At 59.8% G+C, this 26,258-nt stretch overlaps 2 protein-coding genes across 2 annotated transcripts; one reads left to right on the top strand and one right to left on the bottom strand.

The window, feature by feature from the left end:
• The first annotated feature begins 230 nt into the window (after positions 1-230).
• On the top strand, positions 231-2,314 carry nuo10 (NADH:ubiquinone oxidoreductase subunit 10). The gene is made up of 3 exons (XM_002948319.1): positions 231-381; positions 458-943; positions 1,233-2,314. The coding sequence occupies exons 2-3, from the start codon at positions 467-469 to the stop codon at positions 1,248-1,250; spliced, it is 495 nt and encodes a 164-aa protein (XP_002948365.1). The 5' UTR covers positions 231-381; positions 458-466; the 3' UTR covers positions 1,251-2,314.
• Positions 2,315-2,376: 62 nt separating this feature from the next.
• VOLCADRAFT_103835 (uncharacterized protein) lies at positions 2,377-25,809 on the bottom strand (the record flags this gene model as incomplete). Its single annotated transcript, XM_002948168.1, has 35 exons — positions 2,377-3,018; positions 3,261-3,373; positions 3,804-3,873; positions 4,198-4,371; positions 4,681-4,777; positions 5,091-5,195; positions 5,406-5,481; positions 5,842-6,008; positions 6,268-6,341; positions 7,004-7,091; positions 7,187-7,276; positions 7,676-7,720; positions 7,899-8,155; positions 8,432-8,609; positions 8,795-8,920; positions 9,212-9,355; positions 9,425-9,508; positions 10,256-10,327; positions 13,137-13,284; positions 13,411-13,529; positions 13,807-14,153; positions 14,478-14,633; positions 15,135-15,276; positions 15,527-15,655; positions 16,062-16,316; positions 16,633-16,773; positions 18,063-18,235; positions 18,464-20,390; positions 20,667-21,305; positions 21,429-21,592; positions 21,689-21,977; positions 22,065-22,633; positions 22,997-24,467; positions 24,641-25,380; positions 25,740-25,809. 35 exons carry the CDS (start codon positions 25,807-25,809, stop codon positions 2,765-2,767), a joined length of 9,693 nt encoding a protein of 3,230 aa, XP_002948214.1. The 3' UTR covers positions 2,377-2,764.
• Positions 25,810-26,258: the final 449 nt, after the last annotated feature.

The following is a 26,258-nucleotide window of genomic DNA, read 5'->3' as shown; positions in this document are numbered from 1 at the left end:
GACTTGTTGTGCCAAGAGGACTTGTTGTGCTGGATTTTGGCGAAACCGAAAGATATAATTCACTTTATGTATATGTACCATCGCGTAGACTACAGATGGCGTGTTATCAGCCACGATGCAGCGTCTTTCTGAACTTTTTTCATCCGGGACTTGTCCTGCATGCAACGTGGACGGCCCCGAGACCGGCACAAAAAACAAACGTTATGCAGCGTGTAATATTATATTTGTCTCCATAGTTGCTAGATTGCAGCTGTTATGCATAAGTGACCGGTTCTGCAGCTGAGACTGCTGAGACTACTCAGTTCAGGCAAGCATTTAGTTTGCAGTTCGGTCGTTGGACATCAAAGAACTGGTGGTTTTACTTCTACCTTTTGTAAAAAGGTAGAGCATCTCAAAGCAGTCCTTCGTAGGTTGGTTCCTTCCACGAACGTCATCAACCAGCCGACGGTCCTCGCAGGCTGTAAACATGTCGAAGGCGGTAGCTGCTGCCAAGGGCATGGAGTTTGTTGTCAGCAAGGTGGACAATGTTATCAACTGGGCTCGCGCGGGTTCAATTTGGCCCATGACGTTCGGGTTGGCCTGCTGCGCGGTGGAGATGATGCACGCGGGTGCTTCACGTTATGACCTGGATCGTTTTGGCATCATCTTCCGGCCGTCGCCCCGGCAGTCGGACTGCATGATTGTCGCCGGAACTCTTACCAACAAAATGGCACCAGCGCTGCGCAAGGTGTATGACCAAATGCCGGAGCCAAAGTGGGTTGTATCCATGGGCAGCTGCGCCAACGGCGGTGGCTACTACCATTACTCGTACGCTGTGGTCCGTGGCTGTGACCGCGTCGTGCCTGTTGACGTCTACGTTCCCGGCTGCCCCCCAACGGCCGAGGGCCTTCTGTACGGCCTTCTACAGCTGCAGAAGAAGATTTACCGGTCGAAGACCGCGCAGGTTTGTAAATGGCCTTCGTGGGGTTTCCTCATAGCGACGGTGAGGGGGCAAAAGGGGTAGCCTCAGAAGATTTCTGGTGGATCGCTCGCTTAGCCGACTATTACAAGCAGCCAGAACAGTAGGCCCCGGCTGATATTTCGGCGTTCCGAGTTTTGTCAAGTTGAGCGGGTTCGGGTCACGGAATGCCCGCACTGCCTATCTGTATGCTCTATATGTACAGCTTTCCAATTTCTGATTACTTTAATTCATTACGTATAACCCTATTCCCGCACTTCGCCTCGCGATGCAGATTTGGTACAAGAAGTAAGCTGCTTTAGCGGCGGGACGGTGGCGGCAGCAGCAGCAGCGGCTGGGAGTGTATTCAGTCGTCGCCTGCGTGTCCTTTCTGTCGGGTGATTCCCTAACGAGCTTACGTCTCGTGATGCAGTCGACCCCTGGTCATCTGTTTGAACCACTTGCCCGAATGCGCACCACCATCGGTACATTCGTTGGAGCATGTTGTTGGGGGAGTGGGAGGTTATGTGGCCATGCCCCATTACCGGCTCGTTGAAATGAGCTCGTGTGCCATCCATGGGAAGACACCTCGACAAAGGCTTGACAACCAGGGGCATGTGGTATGCGTGTAGGCTGGTGTGTGCACGGCTTTGTTTGGTCATGTAAGATGTGGGTAGATATCCAGCTGTGCGTGTAAAATTGCGGCGGCAGCAGTGGGTTCCAACGGCTTGCCATCTGCGCGGTGCAGTGTTGAAATTGGGTCGATGGCGGAATTTCTCTTGTTGCGCTGAAGTGTTTGGTGTGGTGTGTTTGAGCTGGTCTTGCGTTCCCTTCGAAGTGCCATATATGGCAGCTAGCATATACATGTGCTCATGTTCATTTGGATTCGTGCGAATGAAAGCGTAGCGGTGGCGATTATTGTTGGGGTATGGCATGACGGAGGTTTTTTTTTGGCAGATGCTGGTCATGCGCTACTGTGGTGGGTATGTTGCGGTTTCTGCCTCGTCTTCTGCCGAATAGGTTTCTGAAACACGTGTGCAGTGCAGGGGTTCTTGCAACCGTTGTCTCGATGCCCGTTCCGGCTTGCAAAGGAACACGCTTTCGCGTGGAAGTTTTGTTGTAAAAGTGCTGCCCGGCGGCAGTGCAATGTAATCGCCTAGCTCTGGTATAGAGGTTACCGGGGGACATGCGAAGTACCGTTGTTACCTCTGTATATCCGCTGAGCGAGGAGTGAAACGGTGTGCATTGGACGATGCACTTCATTCGACGCCGTGGAAAAAGAACGGAAGCGAGGATGGATCCCAGCCGCTATGTTTGAATGGTCGGGTTCCAACCAGATTGTCATCCTATGTCGTCCTATGTAATGCTGTTAATGAGCTCGGCATTCTAAACTAAATAGAAATTCAGAATGGTGACCAGCTGGTGTTCGTGGACAAACGAAAATCGAAGCTCCCTTACTAGCTGTGCCGCATAACTGTTCCCACAACCGTCATCCCTTAGCCATACCCAGATCAAACGGCGCCGCGAGTACGTCGCTTGACCTTCAAAACTCATAGAGCTCTTCCATCGCTTTCCAACCTCCGTGTCCCCCCCGGGCCCTACACCCCTCTCACCGGATGTCACTCTTCCCTGCACCTAGTCTGGGTCCGCAGCTCCACCGACGCCTAAACAGCCTCCTCGTCAATACGTCCATCCATTATGCCCCTTGCCGTCCACTATCCAACTTTCACATTTCATTTCACATTTCGCTCTTCCCCCACTGCGTGTGTATCTACATCGCCTCCCGCCGCCTTCTCCCACGTCCCCCGGCCCGCACCCCGCGTCCCCTCACTCCATATCCTGCAGTAGCGGCACCACGTCGCCATCCTGTAGCGCCTCCGGCCAGCCGCGCACCATTCCCCGCACGTGCGCGCTGCCCACCACCCCCACCACCGTCCGCACGCCGCTCAGCCCCCGCAGCGCCCCGTCGCCCACACCCTGCGGCGCCGAGCGCTGCGGCCCTCCCTCCGGCATGACGTACCGCCACACCATCTTGCCGTCCACCTCGTCTAGCACGTAGGCGGGGGCCACACCGGGCTTGCCTACGAGGGCGCAGCGACAATGTACAACAAGGCTCAACAGCGGGTGAGAGCAGGGGAGCCGACACCGCGTTATCATGGCGAGGGGGGTGGAGGGGGGGCCAGCGGGAAGGGGGGCTAGGGGGGGTTTTAGAGCAGCAAGGTGGAGAAAGGAGGACCGGACCAGGATGGGGCCCCCCTCAATAGATGCGAGCTACACACGTGCTGCCCACGTGTTGCTGCTCGTGTGCGCTGCCGTGTCGCACCTGAGGCCATCGCAGCGATTGCCTTGGCCATGAAGGAGTCTCGCTCCGGAATGAGCGCCTGGAAGGCGCCCGGCCAGTCCAACAGCGCATCCTCGCCGAACAGCCTCAGCGGCCTGGGCAGAGGGTTCGTTATGTAGTCGTGGTGTGGGTATTATGTAAATTATGTGCCGGTTTGATGGAATGGAAGGAAAGAGGTTATGGGGGAAGTGAGGGAGTCGAGCGCAGCGGGGAGCTGGTTTGCAGCAAAGGGGACGACACATCCAAAGGCTTGGCAGCGCAGCAGACAAACAGCAGACAAAAAGCTCTCCACAATCCGGCACCAGCGGACACAAGCGCGCGCACACACACACAAAAAAACAACTCGAGGAGGAAAGGGGAAGAGCAAAGTCGAGACAGCCTCCCGTGCAGCAGTAAGCAGCGCTCGTTTACGGCTGCACCCTCGACAAAAGGGTCGATCCCATTTCCCAAACGAGGCCTCTCACGTCCAGATCCGCGGCTTCCGCGGCTTCTACCCACCCACCCCCAACCCCGGCTGGCACCCACTTGGACAGATCGCCTTGGTCGATCGGCTCCTTCACCGCCACCGCGTCCTCGATCTGCTCCTCACTCATGTCTGGCGGCAGAAGGTCACAGAAGGTCACGGAACGTCCGGGGCACCAGGTGACGGGGGACAGGAAAAACAAAGAGGTGAGGAGGCTGGGAGAGGAAAACAGAGAAACCAGACATTGGTCATGAGGAGAGCGTTAAATCGAACGTACTGGAAACAAACCAAAGTGCAGGAGTCCAGATCTCACAGACGGGAACAGAACAAGGGACACAAGACGCAGCGGAGAACATACGGGAGAGTGCCCACCCCCCATGGAAGCTATAATCAGCAAAAAAGAACGCCAAAGGCATCGCAAGAAGGGCATCCGCATGTGTGTGCACACACACACACCTGCGAATCGCGACACTTCAATATAGGGCCCGAGCACAGGTCCAACCACCGCAACAGCTGCCGCCAGCCCAGCGGCCAGCACTCCGCCATCCGCGTCGTCAGGCAGCAAGCTGGTGCCCAGCGCCAGCAGCAGGGACCCCAGCGTCAGGGCCACCGCGCCGCCAAGCCGTACACCTGTGCACAGCGGAAAAGAAGGCAGACGATGTGTGACTGCGACGATTCGTGATGCGCGGCGCGTCATTCCATATCACAAGACGGGCATCTCCATGAGAATCATGTGAGTGATGTGGACTTGATAAGTCGGCTTGTATGTTCTGTGTGTGTGTGTGTATGTGTGTGTGTGCGCCTGGTCCATCTCACTCCGCCTCGTGGCCGCGAGCCGCGGACGTTGCCCCGCCCTCATCCAGGAGGCCTGAAACCCCCTCAGTCCAGTTACTGTCCCAAATGGAGCCGAGGTGCACCGCTCCCTCTCACGCCCCTCACCAGTATCCGCCGCCAGTCCAGCGCCCATGCGGTGCTGGGTGACGTTGGAGGGCCGGTCCGCGAGCACTACGGTGCCGCAGCCCACCGAGGTAGCGGCCTGGAGGGGAGGAGGGGCCGGAGGAGGTGAGGTCGTGGAAGAGGCCGTTGAAGGAGAGACACACGCACACCGAGTGAGGAGGAAAAAGACCGACTCAAGGGCCACGCGGGGCATCAGCGGCGGTGAAGAACAGAGAGCAGCGGAGCAGCGCTCTGCTTGCTCTGGATGCGGCATACACACACCTTCCCGCCGCCCCCCAGGGACTACCCTTTTGGGCCCCCTGGTTCCCGTCCATTACCTCGATCTGCTCGGCCGCCGCCATCCCCCCCCCGCAGCCACACCCCACCCAGCAACCCACCCATCCATCACTCACCTCCAGTGCAGCCCTCCAGGCGGCCCCCGGCTCCAGCCCCACTGTCCTTCCGGCCTTGGACTGGATGCGCGCGTAGGCGGTGCTCATCAGCTGAGCCAAAGTGTCCTGAGTGGGGCCGGGTGGTGGTGGTGGGGGTTTGGTGGTGGGGGTGGGGCCGGGTGGTGGGGGTTTGGGGGCCGGATTTTAAGGAATGTGCGCCGCTGCCACTGCCGCCACCGTCCGGTTGAGACCATGTGGTGATTGGACGGTCGTACGGATCCAGATCCTGAACACACGCGGTGGGGAGGTGGCCTGGAAATCCCAGGCCCTCCTTACCTGCACAACCCGCCTCGGCGGCTCGTCCTGCTTGACCGCCGCCAGCTCCTCCGCGGTCCAGGGCCGGAGAGCCGCCCTGAGGGAGTCCCGGGGGGAGGAGGGGAGGAGGGGGAGGTGGAAAGACGAACCACGAACGGAGGGGAGGGGAAGGTGGGGAGGATGGCAGCCACGGGCAGATGGGAGGGAGGGGAGGTTGGCAGCCACGGAGCCGGAGAACAGGGGGGACACACCTAGGGGTTCCACAACACCACATCGAGTAACCAGGAGCCAACCAGGACGGCCAAGACGCCCTCCCTTGAGGGATTAGAGCTTGCAGCGCAACGACCTGCACTGATCTCCGAGAACGGGGCGGCTGCTTCCCCCCGGCAGGAAAGCACCCACATTCCTCAACTCTTCAGACCCCGGACCCAACAGCACAGGCATCACGAGCCCTCACCTCACACGCGGCCACACGCGGCCTCCGGCGGTCGTGGAGGGGTTACCGGAGGTACCGCCCTCGCCCTCGCCCTGGGCCCCCTCCTCAGCTGCAGCCGCAGCTGCACCCAGTCGCCCGGCACGCATGCGATCCAAGGTCTCCTGGGGAATGAACATCTTCTTGCTGACCTGCGGATGAGCAGGTGACGGCGGTGACGGTGGTGACGGCACATACATTAGCTGCGTTACAGCATTGAGGATGCATGACCGAAATATTCAGCCTTGGGTACGGGTACACGTGCAGCGGCATGTAGCGGCGTACATGGCGGCAACACACCCGGCGCAGGGGTCGTACCACACAGAGGGAGCCACACGGGGGCCAACATGACATCCAAATCAATTTGCTCAGCCGCGGTGGAAGGGGGGGGGAGCTCCGCGGTTGTCGCACCTGGAACAGGCCCCGCTGCGGCCTGAAGGGCTCGATGCCGAACCCCTCGCCGCCAACCGCGGTGCCCTCCAGTCCTGCGCCGGCCGAGGGGGGGAAAGACGAACCACACACGATTGAAGCTGCTGCCGGGGTGGGACGGAGGTGGGGCGGAGGGCGCGCACCACACGGTACGCAGCCGCCCGGCAAGGCTTCCACCAGTCAAGTCAAACCCCAGTCAGGACACGGGGCCCCTCTAAGGATCCAGGGGGCGTCACTGCCCACCAAAGCCCTAGTATCCGTTTTGGCAGTGGTGAACAGGAGGCAGGGGCTTCACCACAACCACATAACCACACCACACACACACAGAGCAGCAGAAATGCGAGCACGCGTCGCCTACACCAAACCGCAGAGGCCAGTATTCAATATCACTCCACTATATCCACAACAATGTGCGATGTGGCACCCAACGCTGCCTTCTCCGGGGGAAAGCTGGTGGGCGGGGGAGAGATGAGCCACAGACGTGTGATGATGATACCAAAGATAAGAGATATGATGGTGGTGACCCCCCGGGGGAACCGCCTCCCCTTTTTTCATGGGGCTCCGGAAGGGGAAGGGGGAGGGGGAGGTGCGGCGCGGCGGGTAAAACGGGCAGGACGCAACGTGGCCAACAGGACCTGGGCCGGCCCATCAAAGCCGGCTAGCTAGCACGAGGGGGAGGGTCGCAGGGCGTGGTACAGCCAGCTGCCCGGCGACGTACCTGACATGTACGGCGGGTCGACGGGTTTGACCGCCTTAACGATCATCTCCACACGGCCCGTATCCACCCCCGTGAAGGACACCGTCACCTGAAACAGCGTGTGTTGGGGTTGGGGTGGGTTAGGTGGGGTAACGAGACAAACGAACTCCAACCCCATTCGGGATACCAATGGTCAAATCCCACCTTGTGTCCCGCCGTCAGCTCCATGACCCTGCTCCGGGTCCGCAGCAACGTCAACATCCCGCTGGTGCCCTTCCTTCCCTCGTCCGTGGCCTGGCGGGTGGGGTGGGAGTGGGGCCCACAGCGGCAGTGGTGGCGGCAGTGGTGGAAACCGCGGGAAAACGCGGCCAAGACCGGCAACAGGCAACCACCCAGGATCCTGAGACCGCCCTAAAGCCTGTTTTAGATATATATCTTGAGCCGAGGGCTCGTATTAGGGCGGTTTGCAGGTACGGGGAACGCACCCACGACCATGTAACACACACACACACATATATATAGTCATATAGACAGACAGATAGATAGGTGGATGAACGGATGAATGGATGGATGGGCAGATACCCACAACGCAGCGCGGTGGACAACGTGGAGGAGATCGGGAAGGAGAGGAAGTGTGTCCATGTGCCATCCGCGGCGAGGTGATGATCTCCCCCCCCTCCCACTACCGCCCACCTGAAGACAGATGTCCCGCAGAGCCGCCAGGTCGACGGGGACATTCTGCGGGGGCACCAGTAAAATAATTGTGGATCCGAAAGGGCGGGGAAAGAGGGGGAAGTCCTGGTTCGTTTGTCCTTTCTTCGGTATTTCCAGTCTTCACATACCACCTCACTCACACATGCACCCCGAAGGAGAGGTTAGTCTCTGCGGTTTGCCGCCTCCATCCCACCCGCCCCACCTTTTCCTCCACCCCGCCCACACGGTCCCTAGCCCCCCGCCGAACCTTGAGGCTGCTGTCCACTCGCACGCTCAACGCAGTGACCGCCGGCAGGCTCCGGGGCTGGACCTTGAACCGGATGCACCCCAGCGGCGGCACCAGCACCAGCGACCGCCCCTCACCGTCGCCGCCAGTGCCCGACGGCGGCCGCACCAGGAACCCGGGCGCCTCGTCCCGACCGGCGTTGCTGGCACCTGGGCGAGCACTGGCGAAGAGACCTGGGGGACGAGGGTGGAGGGGAGATAAAGACGAAGCACAGACGAGTGATGGAGGGGACGGGGAGGAGTGTGGGGAAGATGGAGATAATACTCTCCCCCGCCTTTCCAGCAAGCCTCGTGACGCTCCTCACCCTCTACTGCACCCCATTCACCCTCCGCGTCCCTCCCCCTTCCCCCTTCTACCCATCTTTGCATCTGCCGCAGCAGTCTTTCCTTGCCGCATCAGCTTCACCTGCTCGTGTGGTTCGTCTTTCCCCCTCCTTCCCCGCATCTCACCGGTACTGAGCAGCCGCATGACATCCCCCTCGATGTCCTGCTGGGTGACTGGCCGTCCAGGTCTGCACACCAGGAGCTCCAACAGCTCCTCCTCCCGCGGCCACACACCTCCCGGTTCACCTGCCTCCCCACCACCACTGCCGCCCACCCCCTCCCCAGGAAGACCCTCAATCCGGATCTGCAGTGCGACGGGTGGTGACGCGGTAGTGTGGCAAGTGAGGCACGCGAGGTGCGAGGGTGAGGGGAAAGCAACATTCCCCCTTTCTATCTTCACCACCGGCTCGTGCGCTAAAGGGCCGCGACCACACGCCACCAAGACATCCCGTCAGAGCGGCATGGGGCCAGAGAGAGAGGGAGACCGACCTTGCGGCTGTGCCAGATCTTGGGGGGCTTGGATGCGTCCTCCGGGTCCACCAGCAACCCCGACCGCTCCTTGCATAGCTCCACTGCCACTACATCTGGCTTTACCAGGCGAATGAGCTCGCCTACCTGCATGGCGGGGGAGGGAGGAGGTTAAGGAATCAAACAAAGACGTTGGAAAGACGTTGGCCCCGAATGCAGACAGGTGTGTATTGGTAGGCGTTTGCAGGAGCAGCGGGGAAGGCGGGGAATACCTGCCAAAGTTCACAGGAACTAGGTGAGCTGTGAAGACAAGATAATTGGCGTCATGTAGGTCATTATAGGAGGATTCACGGCGCGGTGATGCGGGGGGCACGCAGTATGTTGTAAGGCAAGGATTGACAATTACGAAGGAGTAGGTGGGAAGGAAACGCTGCGCACCTGCTCCACACTCCGTTTCGAGACGTGCGACATGGCCAGCAGGTACACCCGTGTAGTTCCATCTGGAGAAGTTGGGTTAGGGGCTTCCAGTAAGGCTACGTTGTTGCGCAGTGACGGCGGCAAAACCACGTTTGCGGGGACAGCCTGCCGACGGACATGGCGATGAGTGAGACACAAGTGCCAAACAAATCTTTCATGTAGATCGTTGCACACCTTCGAGGATTTATCAAGAACAGCGGAAGCCCTGCAGAGTAAGACGCCGTGCCCAGCCCGTGGAGGAGCGCCCGAACGGAACGCCTGCCGACAGCAGCGACCGGCGTTTGGTGCGGAGCATGGGGATCCGCCCTTCATAATGAAAATGTAGAGCAACTCTGAAACAGAAAGTGAAATAAAATCCTATGATCGTCGCAATCTTACAAAACGGCAAAATCCAAAGCGACGTATGCTTTCATCTGAGAAAGCTATACAGTGGCACAACCTCAGTTACATATCCAAGGCTCTCTGACATGCAGCATCATTGACTATTTGCAGGAGGAGATTGCTTCTAGACCTGTTGACGTACATTCCGTTATTTTCTAACCGCCGAGCCTTGCCACGGGAGCGCATATAATATAGTAAGCTTATGAAAGTAGTTTAAATACTTAACAGGACGGTTGCAATCCCTTTGCTAGTGGACGAGACACTGGAGGTCAACCCTGCATGCACCCAAGGTCGCTTGCATAAGCCTTAAAACTTCAATGGTATGCAGTGGACCACCTACAGCTCGCTCGTGCGACGGACATGTATTTTTCCTCGATTTTACGGAACTTAGTACGCGTAATGCTTTGGCGGAGGCGCATGAAAAGCAAATTGCGGACGTGCTTAATCTAGTGGGCAATGCAATGGGATACACAGGTGGTGTACGGCAGATGTGCGAGTTGATGGGAGGTGCGAGCAGATGCGCAAGTTGATGGAGATGCGAGCACGGAAGCCCGCGCATTAACCCAAGACTGACTGATTTCACTTATCTCCCGAGGTCATAACAACAAGGTCAGGAAGCTATACCTGGTTGGTGACCAGCAGGGGGGCAAGGTGGGGGGTTGCAAACAATAACGCTGTGGGGTCCATGGCAACAGACTGAGGACGTGGAGGGGCATTAAGGCGTGTCTGTCCCGGGTTTACTCCAGCTGCGTTTGCATGCAAGTGCACAGTGCACGTGCACAGACACAGCCCGGTGGCAAGGGCCTACCAGCCCTCCCAAAAGCCGCAAATGCGATCGATCATCCATGGCAGCGCTCTCTTGCGTCGGCAGCTCCTGCTTTCGGCTTTCCCGTCTCAGTGCGGTCCGAGACATCGAGAGCGGTGGGCGCCATGGCTCTTGCCTTACCAGGTGCAAAACGATGAATCCACGGGTTCAAGCACGCTGTTGTTGCGACATGCACATATACATACACAGATACACATTCATACATACACGTACACCACATGCAGGACTGACAGTATGTGTCGACCGAAGCACAAGCTCATGCCTTCATCTACTACATGTGCCTAATGGGTGCGCTCGCCATCCTACCTGATATCGATAATTATGAGCAACAGCCTCACGCGCCAAGAGGTTACATGCGCCCCTCACCTCCTTCCACTTCCTCGTCAACACAGGAACAGGCAAGGACTGCCACGCCTTCACGGCCAGATAACCCTAGGATACAAAGATAGTTCCAACGAAACGAAGCCAACCTTCCCGACAGCACGCCGTTGACCGCTCCCTGCACTGCGACCGGCATCTGTTCAATTGTCCTGGGCAAAGTCAGCGAAATCGATTATCGAGGAGCAATGACACGCGATGCTAATGGGAGCTGCAGACCCGACTCGCTCGCATCTGTGTGTGTGTGTGTGTGTGTGTGTGTGTGTGTGCGAGTCAGTCAGGCAAGCAAGCAGGCAAGGCAGGGCGCATATGCGGACACGCACTACAGGACTGCCCCGTTGGAACGACCACAGTCACAACACAGCAACAAAAGCACACCGAAAAGCTCTACAGCTGAAAGCACCGTAGGCTTCAAGCTGATTGTCCGAGCCCGATTAGGACCCCTGGGCGGCTTGTCCCCATGCACGATTTCATGTCTGCTATGACTTCATGTCGACACCCCATTCACCAATAAATCCACACGTACTATCCCCAACCGTAAGAAGCATCTGTTAGACTGCAGCAACTCAATCAAAAGTAGGCCCCAGCTCCACAACGTCCGGGAAGGGCGCGAGTCAGGGAGTGCGGCCCGGCCGTGAGCGACAGCCCTCTACCTCCAGCCCGGCCGTGCTCCTCGTGCTACTTTTACTCCCATCGCCAAAGAAAACAAACGCACTGAGAAGTGCGATCACCCCTCATGCAACACCCTTGCAATCTACAGCACTGTAGGTTAGTTACCGCGGTTACTGTTGTAAAGCAGACAGGCAAACGACTACAGCACGCAACCACACAAGCATCACATACTCGAACCAGTCCAGATACCTAGAGTGCAGCTCAGGTCAAGCGCACGAACGAACTCAGCACATACAACAGGCACACACACACCTACCTACCTACCATCACACGACAGAAAATTTCACACACGCGCGCGCGCACACGCACGCACGCCAAAGGGCGGCGATCCATTCTCCTACGCGGACAGCAGTCCAATCCCTACGGAGCGATTCACCAATCAGCAGCTGATTCCCCCGATTACGGCCCGCTCAGGCCGCAACAACAAGCTTCACAGATATAGAAGTAAGCGGCGATGTGAAGCGGTAAGTCGTCTTATTCATAAATAGTCAAGCGCAAACACGGCACACAGGCTGCTGTGCGTGGCGCGCCAGGACTCCCCGCGCTATGTGTGGCCCCCAAACGTGTAAACACACACGCGCCGAAGTTCACACCCACACCAAGCCTTTACAGTCCGGGCAAAAGTTCGCTATCAACCACTGCCGCCACATGCGGCCCACACGCAGCAAAATGCAATCGCCCTGTAAACCATGGAAACGACCTAACTTAGCTCATTAGATCAGGGCTGGCTTAATTTCCATACGGAATCTGCGGGGACTATATGGAGCCGAAAATGGCCGCCAACAACAGCCGTCGCAGGAAACGCCTAATCAGGGCTTACCCGACACCACGCGCACATCCCGTCCGCCCGCCCGCCTATGCCCATAAGCTACACATATGGCGTCGAACAAATCGTGCACCGACTCCAGAAACGTTGGACGTCTACAGCAAGACGTATGCTCCCGAAAATGTCGTTTGTCCCGTGCGACCCCTTTCACACCGTGCGGGGTGGAATGCCCCTTTCCTTCAATCTGCAGGGGATGGTTGCCCCTGATGGGGTGTCTTTCACTTTTGCAGGTTTTGATGGGCGAGATAGCGCGACTGCTTGCGCGCCCGTACGGCAGTTACATAAAACTAACACTACTTCTGCTACTTGTACTATTAGTGGTGAGGGCTTTTAAACATCACGGACGCCGCCGCCGCCACCGCCGACTCCGTTGTCCTTATCCAGCAACACGAACGACTCCGCCATCCAACACGGTTCGTTCGGGGGCCCTCCCTCGCTTTCTTTGGGCCTCACAGCGACCGACCGCGCACCCAGGGAGCGGGGAGAGAGAGGGGCTTGGGCCGGTTGCCTTCCTAACAGCCCCTCTTCCCTGGGCTATTCCTCCCAACCCCGCAGCCGCAGCGCACGCGGCAGCAGCAGTTGCAGCTATCGCGGAGCGCATGCAGACGTTCCCCCTTAACGTCCTACTTCCCGTGTCGACAACTCAGGACGCGGCCCGGTCCAGCCGACTCAGCCAAACAATACTGTGCAATCGTTCCTCCTTCCTCTTGGCCTACCTGGCCCTAAGTCACCCTCCTTCCAACAGCAACAAAGAAACAGCGTCCGAGGGCGAGAAGAGGGAAAAATGACAGCAAGGTACTCACAAGCTTGGAAGAGACACGCGACACGCGCATGAAGCTGCGGCCTAACCGGTCGGGGCCTGAGAGGACAAACCCCCGGAGGAACCCCAGCAGTATCCCGCGCTCTGCAAACCGCCGACCAGGCCAGACCCCACAGCCCAGGGAGCGAGCCCTGGCTGAGAGAGAGAGAGAGAGAAGGAAGAGAGAAAGGAAGAGAGACGAGAGAGAGAGACGGTGTGTGTGTAGCGGGTAATGAGGGGCGCGCGGGCTGCTGCTGCCCGGCTCCGTCGCCCCTCACCGCTTGGGACCAGGTGAGAAGATATCGGGGTTGTAGTCGTCGTCTTCCTCCAGCTCGTCCTCGCCAGGTGGGGCAGGTGCCACTCCAAACAGCTGCTTGTGCAGCTCCGCGTAGTTGACCTGGAAGGGGGAGGGGACGACATGCGGATAAACAAGGAGGAAGAGCTGACGGGGGCGGCATGAACCGGATGAGGTGGTCGGTGGGAACACGTGAGCAGAGAAGCACCGGGCACTGGGCCAGCAGGACAACGGCACAACTTAGCGGTTGGCAGTTGGTGGTTACGCAGTTGACTGTTGTACCCTAGACATGATGGCAGGAATGGGCGTGTGGCGCTGATTGCAGGGTAGATGGCAGTGAAGGGAGTGCGCGGGGAGCAAACCATTTGCAAGCCCCTACCTGCTTGCGCTGCCGCTTGCCCTCCATCACCATCTCCCCTTCGTCGCCCTCGCCGGCGGCCTCCTCCTCCTCCTCCGCATCCGAGCCGAGCTCGTCGTCCTCATCCTCGCCCAACCCGCTAAGGTCGGACTCCTCCTCCAGGTCCTCCATAGCGTCATCCGAATCCCCGTCCTCATCCTCATCGTCCTCCTCAGAGCCCTCTTCGCCCTCCTCGCCCTCTCCCTCCTCCCCGCCGGCTTGCTCGCTGTCACCATTGACGGCCATGTCGGGGGCGTCGTCTTGCTTGGATGCTCCACCGTCCCCGCCGTCCTCTTCGCCCTCGCCCTCGCTGCCGGCTTCACTTGGGGCTGCGCACATGAGGAGACGGCGTTTTGGACAGTATATCACACACCAGGATATGGGACAGCATCACCGCCACCACCACATCAGCCGGCAGATGCCTTAACCCAGATAAGGAGCGTCAGTATATGAGCGCATGTTGGCCGCTTTTTGAAAAACTATCCGGCACCAGCCTGATGCCAGGAAGAAGACTTTCGGTCGGATACAAGACATGCCATGCAATTTGAAGCCAAGCAAGGAAATGCTGAGATTTGTGCAACGGCACTCTCGAAGGAGGCCCTCTTTCTAGAAGGCAAGTAAGGCGAGTCTGATGACCCGACAGCACCACACACCCGCGGCGAAGTCCTCATCCTCCTCGTCCTCCGAAGGCAGGTCCTCCGCAAGCCAGCCGCTGGCCACGGGAGCCGCACCCGGCGGTGGCGGCTTAACGCTGCGCCGCGGCCGCCGCCGTCGCCGCCGCTTGTCGCCACCGTCGTCATCCTCACTGCCTGCGAATGAGCAACGAACCAACACCTAAAAGGTACAGCGAAATCAACCGTCAAGGCACTAGATGACAAAGAAAATATTCCCAGCCCGGGCACTCAGCAGCTGGCCGCTGTAAGGAAAGCGAGAGACCCTCCAGCCTGTTCAGCGGCGGCTATGTCGCGTACAGGTGCAACTCCCCCAAGGAGTCTGATGATAACAACACAAGGTGACGCAGCCAGCTAGGCCTGCAGCCTGTAGTCAAGGCGAGTGCTCGCGTCTGAACACAACAACACAACAACGCCCCTGACACCCCAAGGACGCAACGAGCATACAAAACAAAGAAACACAGGCGGTGAGGACAAAAGCGACGGTGGTAGGAAAGCAGCAGCGAAAACTCTCCCCGCTGTAGCCATTACAACATGGACCCGAGCACAGACGCCGACACCGACACTACTCGGGGCGGAGGAGAAAGGTCCAGTCCCACACCCTCCTTACCCCCCTCCCCACCAATCAAGGTCACACACCTCCAGCCCCCTCCGTTTCCGGCTCCCCTCCCTCGAGGCACTCGTCCAGCTGGTGAGCAGACGGCGGCAGGATGTTCATCCACGGCTCGTTGATGTCATACTCGATCCCAAACTCCTCGTACAGTATATCGAGGATATCAGCCTGCGGTGCCAGCAGAAACACCAGAGCATCCATCCATCCATCAATTCCTATCCACCATACCGAGAAGAAACGGCCCCAGATACCCACCGATATTTTAGCTGGCCGCTCCTGGATATTAGGCGACAGCAATTCAGCTGCTCATTTCTGCCTTCTTGTATGCGTTATCTCTTTCGCCCTACTTCAAGGCGACAGCGCCACGTATCCATATGCGACTACGTGGGGATTCATGCGACGCCGTGAGGGGGCCTACCTTGCAGTCGCAGGCGGGGCATAGCCATCCCTCGTCCTCGGGCAGTTTGGACACGTCCACTGGCGGGTCTAAGCAGTTTTGGTGGAAGGCACAGTTGCAGGGGCCATCGCACAAAATGACGTCGTCATCCTGCGGCATCGACCACCCGGGCAGAAAGACAGACAGATAGGCGGGGTGTTACACAGCCAGAATGACATGTAACATACATACATACATACATACATACGCAACTGCATACGGACGTATTCCTTTCTTGTAAATCGGAAGCGCACGGGGCTCTCCTTAAGCCCCTTTCGAGGGGTGCACCCAGTCCTAATACACACGCAGAAGCAAACGCGCAAACACGCCCCGGCAACGTAGACCGTATTCAGACTCCAGTTCGCGGTTGGCGGATATGTCAGGGTGTCGATATCAGCATTTGGAACATATGCTTCAAGTGACTTAGCTCCTTTGTGGCTTAGCAACTTGAGAGCATATATTCACAATCTATCACTGTTGCGCATCCACGACTTGCACACATGCGTATCGCACTCACGTCCGCCATCTCATAGCTGTAGCACACAGCGCAGAAGATGTGATGCTCCTCCAGTTCGCCCTCCTCATCAAACAGCTCAGCAGGTATGGACCGCAGACCCGGCGGCGCGTCACACAGCGCCAGCGCCTCACGAATAGCAGCACGGCGGCGCTCCAGCGCGACGCGGCTGCGTTGCATTTCGTATGTCAGCTGGACCTTTTTGCGCGCGCCGCCGCGCCAGCCCTCCGCCGCGTACACCGCCAACGCGTGTTCCTCCTGAGGGCTTGCAAGTAGGTCAGCAAGGGAGGGAGAGTTGGGTTGACGGGGTTCAGGAAGCAGCTACGTGTCCCTTGCGAAGGCCAAGACCTCTTACATGTCCTCACCTACGGACCTGCGGGTGGGGTGGTCTACATCTATATCTGGTGCGCTTTGCTACCCTCTTGGCAAAAGACAGACTGTGGCAACAACCTGAAGGCAATAAACCTTGAAGGCCTTGTGACCCGGTGTTGGAGAACTGATTAGGAAAGGGGAAAACATTCCTAACGAGACTTTCGGAAAGCCACCAAAGCCCACCGCGTGGGACACCGCCCACCTGCTTAATATGCTGCACCTGCCGTTTCACGCGGCGCAGCAGCTGCCTGTAGAACGCCACACTGTTGCCCTTCTGCGGCGCACTCGAAGGCGGTGGCGTGCCATTGTCGTTGTCATGCTCACCGTCCGAGCCAGCCTCGGACTGTCGTGAGGAAGGGGAAGACGCGGGGCCATGGCCAGGGTGATTGCGAGAAGTGGGAAGAGCAAGGCAAGTCAGGGAAAGCGTTGCGAGCCACCAGGGTAGCACAGGAGGTCTTCATGGAAGAAGGCAGCAGCAGTTACAATAGTGGTGGCACATGACATGATTCGGAGGTGGGCGTGTTGGGCGAAGTCGGCGCAGCGCGCGACCTGCGCTTTGTATAGTGAAGGACCGCATTTCTTTCCTTTCCTGAATAGGCACGCAATAGAAATATATTCTTATAGTGACGTATTTTCAGCGAGTAATTTTAGTATTGGCCCTGGCCTTCGCACCCTGTTCGAACGCTTTCTGCGCATGGGTAGGTCAGTCGGTGAGTTGTGCCACCACACCACGGTGCTGCCAGACCATTGAGGGACACTACATACAAAAATATACCAGGCCTCCGGACAAAAAACACGTCGCGACCCACAGCAAAAAACCGTGACGATATTCGGTCATCCCGCGCGCCATCAAACAGAGTATGTAATGTGCCATCTTACAGCTGACTTATACTTTAAATGCTTTGTAAGTCCTTAGGGCTAAGTGATGCCCGTAGAACAGGCTATGACGAAAATAACTTCGTAATGAGGTAGAGCACCTCACAGTCCACCCTCTCAAACGTTGCTGCCTGGCGAAGCAAACAAAAACTTTGAGCACAATTGAATACCTTAAACGGGAAAATTCGTTCGTAAAGGAAAGGGAAAGAAGTTGTAAGCCCAGCTCATCCTAACCTTTATAAGGGTGCAAATAAGAAATTACTTGTCGCCCTGTAATGTGAAGGCTATGCGAGGGTATACGCAAAACATACGTAAGGTTTTACGTATGTTTTATCGCCAGCTCCGAGCATTTGAAAGGTACTTTACCGTAGCCCGGTCCTGTTAATCCTCGCCTAAGTTATGATGGTCTCCCACATCTTGGTGTCGAGGCACAACCAGAGTTAAGGATATGGCCAGGCAGCTGTTCAGCCACGACAGCCTCCGATTCGCTACCGGTCCAACCTCTCGCCCGCTCTCCGTCCTAGATAGCAACTGTCGCTTTGTCCTTTACTCGCAAGGCAGAGCAAAAACCTGGTATCATGTTGGAGTTTCGCAGCGTAGGTTAAAACTAGCCTTGGCCGCTGAAGGGGAGACATAAGCTTGGTAGCAACCCTGTCTAGCGACCTTTTGATCTAGCTGTCGAGTCTATGCCTGCCGGCCGTTGATGACACCAACGCACTCGACTGCCATCTGGGTATCCTAGCCCATATTCCATACCTTATCACGTCCGTCCGCCAGCCGTCGCCGCTTCCTCTCCCGCCGCTGCTGCCGCTCGCGCTCGCGCTTCGCCGCCAATGCCTGCTCCCGCCGCTGCTGCTCCGCGGCGCCACCCATGGCCACTGACTTGACGCCGCCGCTCCCACCGGCGCCTGCTGGGGCCCATGCACCCCCTGAGGGGCCAGCAGGTGCAGCCGGACCTGTTGTCACTGCAGTCACCGCCACCGCCGTGGTGCGCACCGGCGCCTCCCGTCGCCGAGAAGTAGGGCCGATCACCGCCGCCGCCGCAGCGGCCAGCCGCTCTTCCTTCAGCCGCTGCCGCCGCTGGCGCTCCCGCTCGCGCTTAATCGCCAGTTCCCGCTCGCGCCGCTCTTCCGGAGTTTCGTCGGGATTTTCCGCACCTTCTCCCGCAGCGGCACGCGCTGTGCCAGCCATACGGCGGTTTCCGCCATCGCCACCGTCTGAGGCGCTCTCATTGCCGTCGCCAGTGCCATCGCCGTCAGCATCGTCGCCAGACTCCTCCGAGCCAGAACCCGTTGCCATGTCGTCAGAGCGTCGCGGCGGCCTGCGCTCCCTCTTAGAACGCTGCGGCGGCCGCTGCCGACCGGAATCATGCTCCTCACCACCATCGGCGTCGCCCCGGCGGAGCTCGCCCTCGCCATCCTCAGCGCCATCGTCATCATGGCGGTGATGGCGGCCCATGCCAGACGAGGTCGTGTAGTCGCTGCCGCCAGCAGCGGCCGCCGACGACGTCGGCCTCCCAGTCCCTGTCGAAACACCGCCACCGCCGCCACCATCACCGCCGTCTCCGCCTTCACCAAACTGCCGGGCCATGCGCTCCTGCTTAAGCCGAAGACGCCGCTGCCGCTCACGCTCCCTTTTCACCGCAAGCTCACGCTCGCGCTTCTCCGTCGGAGTACCATTGAACTTCTGGCGAGGCCGCTTCGTCCCTGATGGCGAACCGGCAGCTTCACCGCCGCTTGCACTGCCGCCGCCGCCGCCACCACCGGCGCCAATTCCAGCGCTCGTCCCTGCAGTGGCCGGCGCCGGTGCTGGCGATGGAACCATTGTCGGTGGGCGGCTAGGCGGCGGCAGCCGCACGATCGGGCCGCCGTTAGATGGCGGCAGCGGCGGCGGCAGGATGAGCGGTGGCAACCCTGCCAGCGGAATGATAATCGAGCCCGGCGGTGCCTTGATGCCCGCCAAGGCCGCTGCCGCCGCACTGAGTGCAAACGGCAGCGACTGCAGTGTCGTTGTTGTCGCGGCCAGGGGAGTGGGGGCAAGAGCGGGCGTTGGCGCCGCAGGCCCTGCCGCAGGCGGCAGCAGCTTCAAGTCAGGGGCCTTGCTCGCCACAACTGCAGCTGCAACCGCGGCGGGGCTGTTGGATTGCGCATTTTGCACACCGGAGCCGTTGGCGGTGCCGCCTCCACCGCTGCTCGCGCCGCCGGTGACAGCGTTGGCAGCCCCATCGCCACTCGTCGGCGCGGTGACAGGCTTGGCCTCGCCCGCCTCCGACGGCGCGCCGTCCTCCCCGTCGCCGGTCAGCAGCGCGTCTTGGTCCGAAGAAGCCAGCTGTGCCGTCGCCGTTGTCGCCTCTTTCTGCTGCTCCTCCCGTCGCATCCGTAGCTCCAGGCGCTGTCGCCGCTCGCGTTCCCGCCGCCGCGCGAGCTGCTGCTCACGCCTCTCCTCCGGCGTCAGGGCACGGTTGCCGATGCCAGCGCTACCTGAGGCATTGACAGTGGCAGCGGCGGTCGCAGGAACTGGCTCCACCACAGGCACAGTGGATACTTGAGGTAGGGCTGGCGCCGCCGCGATCATGGCAACAGGTCCAGTAGCCTCCGGGTCAGGTAGGGGGATCGGCGCGTCCCCTGCAGGGCCTTGCTGCGGCTGCGGCTGCTGTTGTTGCTGTGGCTTTTGTAGCTGTCCTGCTTCCCGCAGCTTGCGCAGCTCCGCACGCCGTTGGCGCTCGCGCTCGCGACGCCGGGCCAGGTCTCTTTCGTGGCGCTCGGCAGCGGACTGCTTGGCCTGCGCCTGCTGCTGCTTCTGCCACGCGTCCGCCTCCAAATCGCCATTGGCGTCGCTGTTGCCGACGCCGGCGGCTGTGAGGACCTGCGCGGCAGCGTCCTGTGCGGCAGCAGCGATGATGGCTGCTGCGATGTCACCGGCGGCCGCGGGGACTTGCGGCCCAATATCGCCATTCGGCTGCTGCTGTTCCTGCTTCATTTTTAGACGCTGCTCGGCGGCCTCGCGGCGCATCCGGCGAGCCGCTTCACGACGCCGGGCCAGGTGCGCCTGACGCTTCGCCTCCGCCTCCTCTGACAGCTGGGCCTACAGTTTAGCCGGTGGATGGCAAAGGGAAGGAAAAGGGTTAAGGCACGTACGCATCAACACAGGCATAGAGAGCCAACGTCGTCTCCTAGATACTGAACTATGTGCTCGCTGTCCTCCTGGGCAGTAAGGATGCTCGCAGCCGGGGCACAAGGCACAGTCCGCTTCGCGCCACGTAATGCATGCAAACCTTCGTTGCCGGTCGCCACCCAGCGGGAGAGCCAGCCTCGCAGCCAATCCCTTCCCCCATTCACTCGGACAGTGCCAATCCCACACCTGCCCAGCGTCCCAACCGACCGGCGCCTTGCCCTGCTGCTGGCCACGACGGCTGCTCCCGCTGGGGCGTGCCGCAGCGCGCCGCAGCTCCCCATCGGAAGCTTCTTCTTCCTCATCTTCCTCCTCCTCATCTTCCTCAGCTTCCTCCTCTTTTTCGCCCTCCTCCGCCTCCTCCTCGCTGTCTTCAGCCGCGGCGCCCTCCGCACCGTCATCCTCTTCGCCCGATGGTGTCGGCCGCCGCTTGGGCGGCTTCGCGCCGCCGTCAGAGCCGCCATCAGAGACCTTGGCGGCCTTTGTCCGCAGCGCTGCGGCTGCCGCCACTGCACCACCGCCACTACCACCGCCCTGGTGGCGAGAGAATAGCGGCGCGTCTGCAAAACGCGCCGGCACTGGCGCAGACCGACGCGGTCTGCCGCCAGCCGTTAACGCCGCGACGTCCACCGCCTGGCGACCGCCACCAACGCCGCCTCCGTTCGCTTGGGCCACAGGCCCTGAGGGCTCGGGCTTTGCGTGAGCAGGATCGGGTTTAGGAGGCGCTGCCGCCTTGGCAGAAGCTGTGCCGATGACGTGCGGCTGCAACTGCAAATGCGCTGGCTTGGCAGCGAGGGCCTTAATGCTGCTCAAGCCGCCTGCCAGTTCCTGCTTGGCACCGCGGGGGTGCAGGGACGAATCTGGTTTCGGGGCCGACTTCAGTAGTTGCTGCTGCAGCAATTGCTGGTGATGTTGCTGTTGCTGTTGAAGATGCTGCTGCATGGCGCTGACGTTAAATGGCTGATTTTGCTGCTGGATGGGCTGTATGTGCTGGTGCAGGAGAAGCTGCTGCTGCTGCTGAGCCTGCAGGCCTGGATTGAACTGGTGCAGTTCATGGCCATGCGACCGGGTTGAACCAGTCGGTCCTGCTGTCGTCACGGCACCTGAACCTGCACCTGCAGCAGCGGCCAGCCCACCAGGCCCGGGATCGGCGACAGCGCCACTATCAGAGTAGCGAGCAGCTATAACCTGCTGCCGGTGCGACCGTGCACCTCCGCCGCCAGAGCCCGCCAAGGCATCCGTCAGCGCACTCTGCGAAGCAGTCAGCCCGGCAGCTGACACCGTCCCAGCGGCTGCCAGCGGCTTGAAAACTCGAGGGTCGTTCGCTGCCAGTGTTCCGGTGCCCCCCTGCGTAGCCATCAGACCAGCGGTACCCAAACCCAGCGACCCTACCGTTGCCAGTTTCTGCTGTTGCATTTGCTGGATTTGCGGTAGCGCCATGCCGGCCCTGTTGTCCGGAACGAAATGAGGAAAGAAAGCCGCCGGCTGCTGTTGCTGCTGCTGCTGGTGACCGGGTGCCCCAGGAGCAGGGATAAAAGTACTGTGGTTTGATAGCTGCGCAGCTTGCGGCCCAGGGGCCCCGCCCACCTGGCGCAATGCGGCCACTTGCTCTGCCGCCGTTAGCTGCACGCCACAGACACCCATGCCGAGAAAGCCCCCGCCAGCAGCTCCACCGACTGCGTGGGTAGGCACCATCGTATGTGCACCCGGCGCAGCACCGGCACCCGTGGCATACGGCAGCGTTGACATTGGAAACCCTGCCATTCCGGCGGGCAGCAAGTCCGCGGTCAGCTGGCCAGCTGGCCCAGAGCTCCAGGGAACGCCCCCCAGCGACCCTGCACCCCCGCCCAGCAGCCCCGTTCCGTTGTAGTACATCCCCGGAGCAGCAGCCGTGTGTGGGTGCTGCGACACAAGACCAGCAAGTGTAACTGCGCTTGGCAATGCGGGGCTCGTGCCCCTAACGGCGGCGGTGGCCGAAAAACCTCCACTCATGATGAAGTCATCGTCGGCGCCATCATACTGCGGGATGATCCAGCCAGCGGCTGAGCCCATCGCACAGTCGCCACCGCCGGTGCGCGGTGTGGCGTCCCCACCATGAGAGCCATCATCCTCGGAGTCTGCGGCACACGGCCACGTGCCATCTCGGGGCGTAGCATCTGGCAACGGGGAGGGATCATCACACGCGTCCACCGCTACGCCACGGCGCTGCTCCGTCACTGGATGGCACTGCACGAGCGATGCCGCGCCTGAGCCGCCTTCACTGCTGCCGGCACCTGAACAAACCCAGTCCACTTTACTACCCAGCACAGCATTTGACGCGCGATTTGCACAAGTACCAGCAGTAGTAGTGGTAGCAGTAGCAGCAGCCGTGGCTCCCTGTGTTGTCATCGCCGCCACGGCCTCCTCGCTATCGCCGCCGCACGGCATCGCGGCAGGTACGGGCCGGACACATCCCAGGCGTTCTATTGCAGACCAAGCGCCGCGGCCCGAAGCCGAAGCGGTCCTGCCCTCCCCGTCACCGCCGGGCGGCAGCGAGCGGTCACGGCGGCTGCGGCCGCGGCCGCGGGCGCCGCCGTCGTCACCATACCTGCAGCCACCGTCTGCAACAAAGCCGTCGGCCGCAACCAGCCCGCATTGGGCCGTCGTGCTTGGATATGCAGGTGCAGAAGCATCGCGAGAGTGGCTGCCTGTCGCTGCATCGCAATCGCTGACATGGAGCCCGTCAGCGGCGCCGCCGCGGCCGTTGCTGCCTTCCTCCGTGGACCAATACCCGTTCACGTATCCTGCCATCCCATAGGATAGGTCGCCGCAGGGCCCGCCGGATCTGCCTGGCGGAAACCCTCCCGGGCCCATGGGACCCCCCGGCACATTGGAGCCAGCGCCGCCACCCATGCCTCGCTGTCCCTCGTAGTAGAGGCCGCCGTAGCGGTTCCCGTCGATCCCAGCATTCCCTCCTGGCGGATGGACGCCGCCGCCACCGTCCCCCCCAGGCCTCAGTCCTGATGCCGATGTCATCATCGCCGGTAGAGACATCTGGCGAGGGGCTCCATTGCCCGACGATGCTGCCGCTGCTGCAGCCTTAGCCATGGCTGCCATCGCAGCTGCTACCACTGCATCCATGCTGGAGACCTGCTCATTTGGCAAGTTGTAAGCGCCCAGTCCGCCGCCGCCGCCAAGCTGTGCGCCATTGGGCAACTGCAAGTTGATGCCGCCGCGATAGGCCTGCATGGAGCCTTGGCCGACAGCTTGCTGTTGGTGGTGATGGTGTTGCTGTTGCTGCTGCTGTTGGTGGTGATGGTGCTGTGGCGTCTGCTGCTGGTGTTGCTGTTGCTGATAGTGGTGATGGTGTTGTTGTTGTTGTTGTTGCTGCTGGTGGTGGTGATGATGGTGTTGCTGCTGCTGCTGCTGTTGATGTTGTTGTTGCTGCTGCTGTTGTTGCTGTTGTAGGAGCAGCTGCTGATGGTGATGATGGTGCTGTTGTTGCTGGTGGTGATGATGAGATTGCAAGGAGGAAGGTTCTTGGAGCTGCTGTTGCTGCAGCTGCAGCTGATATTGCTGTTGCTGCCTCCGCGCCGCAGCCAAGCTTGCCGCTTCCTGCGCCCACAGGTCGTCAGGGTTCCGTCGTGACTGTGGTGGTCCACCGCCCACACCGACACCCACCATCGAGGGATCTATACCCGTCCATGCTGCAAGAAGCTCATTCGAAATGCCACCGCTGCCACCAGCAGCAGCGGCATTGGCCGCAGCAGCAGCAGCCGCCTCCGCGGCGTCCCCAGCTGGCTCCTCCACCTCGTCGGTGCCCTGCACTGCCGCCAGAACTTCCGGCGGGACGGAGTCTGCGGGTACCAGGCGGTAGCCGGGCGGATAGTCCTTTCGGGGCCGACCGCGGCCACGCCGAACGGGCATTCCCTGGGGGTCCAGAAGCACCATCCCCCTCGGGTACGGCACTGCGCCAGACAGCAACCCGCCGCGCGGCGGGGCAGGCTGAGTCTGCGGGCACACGGCACAACACACGAAAAATAACGAGCTTCAAAAGAGTGATAGCTTGTAGATAGAATCAAAAGGTGGAAAGTCCAGGAAGCAAAGAAGGTATGGAAGAGGCCGGAAGGTCGAGGGAGGGAGGGAGTCAAGGAAGAAGGGTAAACTTCTGCTCATGGACGCACCTGCTGCGGCTGCGGTTGTGGTTGCGGCGGAGGCTGGGGCTGCGGAGGCTGTGGTGGTGGCGCCTGAGGGACGTTCTGCATGTTCCCCATGATGCGCCGAGCGTACGGCAGCTGCTCGGCAGAAACAACGGCGGCCTGTTGCTCGTAGTCCACGTCACCGGTGGCGTGCATGGGGATGCCCAGAGGCTGAGCTGCCATGGGTCTGAAGGGCTTCCGCTTGCGGCCTCGGGTAGCAGCCAGCATCGCGGCTGTCGCCGGATCAGCGCCATAAAGCGCATCCGAACCCGATAGTCCCTCACCATCCGCAGGGTCGTATCCTTCATATGCATCATCCGCATACGCGTCGTCTGCGTAACCCATTCCAGGTGCCAGCGGCCCTACGCCTGGTCGAGGCTTTAGCCCAGGCGGCCGGCTGCGCCTCTTGGGCGGAAGCGGATTACCATCAGAATATTCGCTGTAAGGCGGTTGGTCTCCAATCGGGACGTGCGCAGGATTCACAGCATAGCCCGGAGGAAGCTGGCTGACGCGCGCTTGTTGATGAGCCATATAACCCAGCATCCCTTGGAAGGGTCCCATAGGCGCCTGATCATAAACTTGCTGACGATACGTGGGTTTTACATCGTCCACGGGTGCCGCCATAAGCGCTTCTGCAGAGGCATACTGCTGTGTTCCGTCATGGCCGCGTGGGGGCTGTGTCTGCAATACCCTGTGTCTCTTGTAATCAGGCTCCTCAGGAGGTCCTGTACGGTAAAAATAAAGGGAAGAAGATGGCATTCCAGTCAACGCTAGGCATAGCTTGCCACGCAAAACGTGTCTCGAACGCCCGTGAAACAAATCAAGCGCCGCAATCATGCACGAATCCCAGGCCCTCGTATTTTGAAATTCATATGAAAGTTGACTACAGAACGCAAGGGAAATGTGAGACCCGGTACACCACGACGCGCCGATGTTCTCAAGGCCGAGATGCCGCTAGGATAGGCAAAAGTAAAAGGCTCCCCGTAAAGCGCGAAAGCTCAAGGTCTTCAGGAGCAATGGCAATACCCTCAATGCCCTTGCGAGCAGAAGCACATACTCGGCGTAGAACCCAGCCCTTACGCACCCTCGCGGAAACTTTGGGCGTATAACTCCATGGCTTGGCCGCCAAGGGCACGCATGAGATTAAGATCCATATTAAAAGCCTTTTCAGTGCTTGCACTGCCTTAACCTTCTTAGCCTTGCATCCCGCACTAGTACAAAAGTTTCCGGTTCAACTCCATACAAAGCATTCTGTATTGTACGTATGACGCTATTCATTTAGTGTTTGTTGCGAGACCTTATTCGGCCCCGTACGTGGCCGACTTGGTGGTGTATTGCACGGCGTGGGGGGCCCGAGATGGCTGCCCATCAGCTCTGAACTTCTTCAGCCGCTCCATTTGCCCACAAGTCTCATTGCAATCCCCTCATACTGACACGCCTGTTGGATTAGCAATGCTATTGAGAACATGCGGCCTCTGGGAAGGGGTGAACGGGGTGAAGCGTGTGTCAGTGTCCCCAAGCTTATTGCTTCCTTTCCTTTTTCTGCATATCGCTAATTATGAAAGGCTTGGGTGAAACACATGACTTGGAGAACGCACGCGGC

This window comes from Volvox carteri, assembly GCF_000143455.1.
Source record: "Volvox carteri f. nagariensis unplaced genomic scaffold VOLCAscaffold_9, whole genome shotgun sequence".
Taxonomy (NCBI): Eukaryota; Viridiplantae; Chlorophyta; class Chlorophyceae; order Chlamydomonadales; family Volvocaceae; genus Volvox; species Volvox carteri.
This window is presented reverse-complemented; position numbering and strand designations above follow the sequence as displayed.

Bases quoted from the DNA above. Each gene is read 5' to 3' on its own strand.
- nuo10 (XM_002948319.1), top strand. From the start codon at position 467: ATGTCGAAGGCGGTAGCTGCTGCCAAGGGCATGGAGTTTGTTGTCAGC.